Genomic DNA, 6,826 nt, shown 5'->3' on the forward strand with positions numbered 1-6,826 from the left:
CTTAGCGTTAGGCACAAGGATAGCATTTGTCTGTGGGGTTGTGTGGCGGTGTAACAGTCACAAACCTCCTCTGGTGCTTGATTCATGTTATATTTTCACCAAAGCACAGCACAGATGTTTCATTTAGACCACAGGGGGGCTGTTTGAAAAGGTGGAAAAAGGGGGATAATATGTCCTCTCTAAAGGTACAAAAGGACTCTGCAGATCGACTTGAGTTTGGAAGTTTGTTCCACCACGACAGAGGAGCAGATTCCAGTTAGAGACTTATGACCCTGTTGTGAAGGTTGGATCAGACGCCTTTCATTGGCAGAGTGTTACATGATGGTACCTTGCTAAAGACAAAATTTGAGCAGATTAAGCAGTGTACGTGATTACAACAGATGTCTCTTTTATGGTGAAACATCAAACGGCATGCCAAAATTTGTACTTCAGCACATTCTACATTGTAAGACAGAATCTATAACATTTCCTAAGCACTGTTGGGGAACGAGGGCCCTGAGCTTTGAAAATGCTTCCATGTTAGCTTTAAGATCTATATTTCTGCCAATTGAACTTTGAATTTTGAACTAAGATTAGAGTTCCTGTTCAGTCAGCCCAATTGTTGATTTTGAGCCAAAGTATACAGACTTGGGGACCAGCATTTGGGGGAATTATATATCCAACCCCGCTGCTCACATTTTCTCTACCTTTGCAGCGGCACAGAGAGTACTACAGACGTTCATATCTTCCTCTCCGGCTGAATTAATTAATTAAAGTACTTTGTCTTGTTTTCTGCAGGTCAGTGGGACAACATGAGACTTTCACTGGGCTTTTTACTTATTGCCATCTCCATGGTGTTGGCAGGTAATTGTTTTCCTTTTCCTCTAAGGACAATTTCTGAACCACATTGACATTTTCAGACTTTGAATTGAATTTGGGTTGAATCATTTGTACCCCTTGCGATGCAAACATCCTGAAAAAAGGGGCAACTTTCTCAGAGACATTAGCCTGACATTTGAATCATTTCAAACCTTAGATTGATTCGTATTGTTCAGAATCATAATGTACAGAAACTGTCTCAGCAGGTCTGTATCTCTCTGTCTCTCCTACTCATTGACCTCAAACATTTGTCTTCTGTTTCCTATATTTTTTATCAGGGAGTGTCACCATCAAGACCTTGGTGTTCCCGGGTGAGTCCAGCAACACTTATGTTGAGATGGTCCCTCAGAAACCTCTGGACCTGAGGGCGTTCACTCTGTGCATGCGAGTGGCCACGGAGCTCACTGGGGAGCGTGAAATCATCCTCTTTGCCTACCGGACCAGAGACTTCGATGAGCTGAATGTATGGCGAGAGCTGGACGGCAGGTAGACACTCCGCAAGCGACTGCAGTATACTGTAAAGGTCAAAATTCGGACTTTAAAGTCGCTGCCTATCGAAAGCATGAATATGATTAACTGGCTCTGAAAGATGCATGCTAATTACCTTTATTTATTTGTGTTCAGATTGTCTTTCTACCTGAGCGGAGAAGGAGTTTTCTTCAAAGTCCCTGAGCTCGGGCCACTGGAGACCCACCTGTGCTTCACCTGGGATTCCGGTTCAGGTGCGGCTACCCTCTTCATGGACGGGAGGAGAAGTTCGACTAAAATCTACAAGAAAGGTCACGCTGTGCGCAGCGGTGGAAAGGTTATCCTCGGACAAGATCCAGATTCTTATTTGAGTGATTTTGATGCCAATCAGAGCTTTGTCGGGGAGATCTGGGATGTGAACATGTGGGACTCTGTCCTCTCAGACAGCACGATCCGAGACATGTCCTCCATGAATAGAGTGCCCAGGGGAAATGTCTTTGACTGGGAAAGTACAGAGCTTAAAATTAATGGGAATCTGGAGGTTGTAAATCGAGAGCTTTAGGCTCTGACTCTGAATGCTTGAACGAGGGTAGTGTCAAGGAACATGATTTATTTTTCTCTGAAATAAAAAACTTGACCTCACAATGCCTGTTTTTTGTGCAACTTCACTACATCGTGGAGGTTAGCATGAACTTTTTTTTACTCACCATATTTGTCTCACCAAAGTCTATTATATACAATATTATATAACGCAGTAATCAAACTGTATTGTGGGCTAATTTTGTGTATGGATGGGATATGTATGTATATATGTGTTGTGTTGCGTGTTTGTATGTATGCTGGCTGCTGGAACACCTAAATTTCCCTGCTGGGATGAATAAAGTATATCTTATCTTATCTTAAATTAAAAGTACATGCATGTCTTTAATTTTAGATTTAAACTGTTTAATTAGCACACGGAATAGGTAGGCTACCATTTGTTCAACTGTTGCGCCATCAGTCTTAATTGTGCTGATGTTGCATGTTAGAAAAGAAATATGACACACAGGTCTGTTGACAGGCACGGACGGGGTTCGAACCCGCGATCTTCGGTTTACGAGACCGACGCCTTACCACTTGGCCACCGCGCCTGGCAGTACGAAAGGGGCGGAATCTGAGTATATGAAGGCATTTACAAAAAAAATTAAACAGCTGATATATTAACAAGTGTTTATAATCCCTTTAAAATTGTCATCCCCTCCTGAAAACCGATCATATTTACACATTCCAAACACCATTTGATTTGTAAAGATTTTAAGTTCCTATGAGTAAACGGACTGATACCACTATCAAACAAGTGGAGACGATTTGAAATCATGCACAAGTACTTATAAACAAATTCTGCAAAATCCCAAAAACCTAAAATCATGATTCAGCAAACTTGTGTAAGGGTTTCCCGCATGCTCTCCTTGTAGTTTCTTTCCTACGCCTCATCGTACAACAAACAGGAACTTGATGAGATTTTTAACAGTTAAAACTAAATATAAATGTAAACACATTTTACTACCGGCGCCGAATAGACCGACAGACTGTCATTATCTAACATACAACTCTTGTGTTGTGTTTTATTTTATGTATATTTCGTGGGGCATGAAATTATTAAAAACGTCAAATGTGTAAGTGAAGTCTGGAATGCTTCGCTGCTGCGCGGAGGGAATCATTATCGAGGACACACCCGGTGTTATCGCGAGATGTGCTACCTTGTTGAAAAATGTCACCAGAGTGCGAAAAGATAGCAGACCCTTTCCGTATCCACTATCATATAACGCAACCAGAAAAAAATAACATTACATGAATGTATATGGATTGTCAGAGTGTGGATACTCTCGTTTTTAAGATTTCATATAACCTTTATTTAAGATATTAGCGAAAGCATTCTCGGCGACCTCGTCATTCGTGGTAGCATATCTCGACGGGTAGCACTATTCGACATAACACCCGGAAGTAGCTACAGTAGGTGACAGCAGCTGGGTTTCAATCTTTTCCGGGGGACATGTTGCTTGCAAATGAAATATGATGATCTTCGTATGCAGTCCTTGTGAATGTCTGTAGTAGCAGATGCTGTAAGTAAAATTATATCGGGGGGAAACCAGGGCTAACGTGAACAAGCAGAAACAAGCATGTATGTTAGCTATCGCGTTAGCTAGCCTGCTATCAGATGAGCTCAGTATTTACCTTCATTTAAAAGTAATAATGACGACTTAAATAGCTGTCTATGTTTTTTGTTTTTTTACCAATCATTATTGCGTAATAGCATTACAACAAACCGCGTTACGCTGCTGCAAATAAAATAAAAAAAACATTTACATTTCATAAAAAGCATCAACATTCATGCTAACTCAGATTAAGCTCCTCCTTCAGATTATTAAATGTACTAACCACTGAAGTGACCGTTATATGGAAGGCTTTAGTTAAGTACATTAAATAACATATTCTTGTTAATATCATGTGTCAGAAACTCTGATTATTGCTGATTAAATTAAATGCACACATCTCAAAACAAGACAGAAATGTGAGTAATTGGAGGTCTAACTTTTGGGGGGTATTGCATTTGAATCATTATTTTTCATGCATTCAAAAGGTTCTTCCTCAGGTGATACTTTTTTTTTGTACAGATTTGAATGTTGTCTCCCAGCCTTCTACAAGGCAGGAAGCCGAAGAATTCAACCACATTTCTGTCACTTTAGTAAACACTCCTGTGCATAAGGCTTGTCACAATACCAGAGTTTTAAACTTCTTTAATAACCAGTAAAAAACAAAAGATACTGATACCTGTGTGGAAGTCCTACACCCCGATTATTGCATTATTTCTTGTGTTTAATTACCAAAAATTGCAGGCAAACAAGACCCAGCTCATTCATGAATACCTACTAACTTAATGATGATGGTCTCCATATTATTGATGATGATGATGGTAATGACGATGGTTTTTGTTTGATAACGACGACTTATAAGATGGTTTCTATACTGATTAGAGCTCTCAAGAACTGCCCTCAATGTTGTGCTTTGCCTCTGGTCACTTCCTGTCAGCACCTGTGTGTCCAATCAGACTCAAAGCTGATCGTTTGCTCTTACTGACATTGTTCCCTTTTTTTCTAGAGCCTTGCTTGTGTTGTTCTTACTCTCTGATGTACGTCGCTTTGGATAAAAGCGTCTGCTAAGTGAATTGTAGAAAACACCTGTTGTCTAATTTGCACAAAAAAACATGTTGCCAATGTTTTTGTGCCTTGTTCTGTGTTCTTGTACCAGTCTTTGACAGAGTCCGTCTGACCTGCAGCTGAGCCCACCCCCCTTCGCCTACATCACCATGCCTCTAGTGGTGGACGCTGTGTGGGCGATTTGGAGCATTGGCGCTGGCGTCTACGACTACTTCCACACCAGTGCCATGGAGGAGAGGATCCACACGCTGGAAAACGTCCTCTCCATCCACCAGTTTGTGATCGCCGGTCTGTCTGCAGGCCTCATCCTCCTCATGACCTACATACTGTGGAGAAAACACTGAAAATCCCCCCACGGACCAGGCCCAAGCACCGACTTGATGTTGCTTTGTCGCTGGACATCCCACATTGTCACGGGCAGTTTCCATCCTCATATCAGCCGGAGGGGGAGAGAGTTTGAATTATGTTGACTCCTCACACTTGAAAATCAAAGATGTCCCAGATGAAGTCCGGAGCACTGATGGGCAACTTAAGTCGGCGTGGACTCCTCCCAACATGCAGTCTCCATCCGGTTCTCTTGGGATAGTGGGTGCTTGGCCTGTTTATCTATCTGTCTGTGTTTTGTATGTTTATCAGTCTGAGTAACACTTTTACAAAACCATAGCGGCTTCTGAAGGCACCTTTGCACTTTTCCATTCATGGCTGAGCTTTAACGACCTCATCGCCTGAAGAGAACCTCACTTTGTTTAACATCCGCCCCCTTGTGTGATGAGGGACGAGAAAGTTTAGTCATTTTTCTGTCGCTACAACTTCAACAAGTTAGTAACTTTTGATTTATTTTAGAAACTACGTAAAACTGTGGTTGTTAACTTTTTTTTTTTCCTGTGATCTAAACACAACAACATAATGGCCTCAAGTCTGATCAATGGTTTTTCTCATGTTTACAAATTGACTCGTTCTCTATGCTTATAATATCTGTTTTTGTTTGTGCATATTGATACCTAGAGGAGCGTTTACTCAGAGTTACTGGGGTAATTATCGTTCCGTCCTAACATTGCATCATCATCAAACCGACTTTATTGCTCTTTCTTGAGAATATAAACGGTGGTATTTGCCTCTTTACGTACTGGCTGAGTTGAACAATTCCTAAGCTGAGAACATCGGATGGTCTGCTTGATACTCGTTACTGTGTGAAGAAAACCTGCACATCAGAGGACTTCACTTCATCGCCCAAAGACAATGCATCACTGTTCAGACTTGATCTCTGATATTTAAGGGTGATTAAACACTTGTCACACTCAGTTTGTAGACTTAATTAAAGATACAAGGAAGCCTCCGTTTATTTTGTGGGCTTTCCCACGATGAGATAGAATGAACATTTTGTAAAAAAAATAATAATAATAATTGCAACATCAATTCCCCTGAAACATGTGCCGTGTCAGTTTTAATGAGTTGTCCTTTGATGGGGAGCTCTTGGAGGGCCTACATAAGGACGTCAAAATGACAACCAATCCTAGCTCTGCTTTTTCTGCTCTCTGGAGACTGTTTTAAAGTCTGTAAATACTTACATCAGTACATTAACTAAAACATTAGACTGTATTTTCTGTCAAATACAGTCTCAGGATATTAGCCTGTCAAACAAAATATGATAATGAAGTGTTGATCGTGAGTAAGCAGGATTAAAAAAATGTCTTTCAAGCTCTTTTTGGGGATCATTTTCCACTAATTTCTTTATCTGGCTCTTGAATTTTAAAGCTCTAAATGTTAGAAATGTGTTACCTCTTGAGGAAGTTCACGGGAAGGGAATTGTCAACATGTTGCTACCCCTGATCAATGTGTGTTTAAGGTTCACTGTGGCCAAACTAGGGGTGACTACAACAAACAAAAACACTTTGAAGAAGTTGTAACACTGGGAATGAATTCATCCTTTAAGCGTTTTTTTGTGTGTATTTTCATGCTGAGCACAAGGGATCTGAGATGGAGCTTACTGTATGCATTTAGTGTTTTTTAATGTCTAATGAAAAACTGTGTGTGTGTTTAATTTGTCCGAGTTTACGTCATACAAACACTGTTTACAGTCTGTAAACCGACCGCACACAAGGTTGTCTAACCAAGTGATAACAGAAATGAATGGGTCAGGGGCAGTGCTGTATCTGCTCTCTCTCTGGGGTTCATTGTGAGTGTCTACGATCCTGTATGTAACTCTGACATACCACTACCATGGCTACTGTAAAAGGGAATATGTTTGAATAATAAATCAGAGTCTAAGTCTATGCTGCTCTTTCTGCTACGTGTTTTTGTAT

The 6,826-nt window shown here is 40.7% G+C and overlaps 1 protein-coding gene, 1 long non-coding RNA gene and 1 other non-coding gene across 3 annotated transcripts; 2 read left to right on the forward strand and 1 right to left on the reverse strand.

Moving 5' to 3' along the window:
* Positions 1-620: 620 nt before the first annotated feature.
* On the forward strand, positions 621-2,099 carry LOC132954344 (C-reactive protein-like). Its single transcript, XM_061026880.1, has 3 exons — positions 621-843; positions 1,137-1,344; positions 1,483-2,099. The coding sequence occupies exons 1-3, from the start codon at positions 792-794 to the stop codon at positions 1,886-1,888; spliced, it is 666 nt and encodes a 221-aa protein (XP_060882863.1). The 5' UTR covers positions 621-791; the 3' UTR covers positions 1,889-2,099.
* Positions 2,100-2,384: 285 nt separating this feature from the next.
* On the reverse strand, positions 2,385-2,456 carry trnat-cgu (transfer RNA threonine (anticodon CGU)). The gene has a single exon. It is a non-coding gene; the product is annotated as a tRNA-Thr (tRNA).
* A 583-nt stretch (positions 2,457-3,039) lies between these two features.
* On the forward strand, positions 3,040-6,796 carry LOC132953883 (uncharacterized). The gene is made up of 2 exons (XR_009665676.1): positions 3,040-3,428; positions 4,615-6,796. It is a non-coding gene; the product is annotated as an uncharacterized LOC132953883 (long non-coding RNA).
* The last annotated feature ends 30 nt before the right edge of the window (positions 6,797-6,826 follow it).

Source organism: Labrus mixtus, chromosome 20, assembly GCF_963584025.1.
Source record: "Labrus mixtus chromosome 20, fLabMix1.1, whole genome shotgun sequence".
NCBI classification, from domain to species: Eukaryota; Metazoa; Chordata; class Actinopteri; order Labriformes; family Labridae; genus Labrus; species Labrus mixtus.

What these genes read in the sequence shown, in the direction of transcription:
- LOC132954344 (XM_061026880.1), top strand. Translation starts at nt 792, where the DNA reads ATGAGACTTTCACTGGGCTTTTTACTTATTGCCATCTCCATGGTGTTG. An exon ending in CATCTCCATGGTGTTGGCAG is followed by an intron (nt 844 to 1,136) that starts GTAATTGTTTTC and finishes ATTTTTTATCAG; the next exon opens with GGAGTGTCACCATCAAGACC. An exon ending in TGGCGAGAGCTGGACGGCAG is followed by an intron (nt 1,345 to 1,482) that starts GTAGACACTCCG and finishes ATTTGTGTTCAG; the next exon opens with ATTGTCTTTCTACCTGAGCG.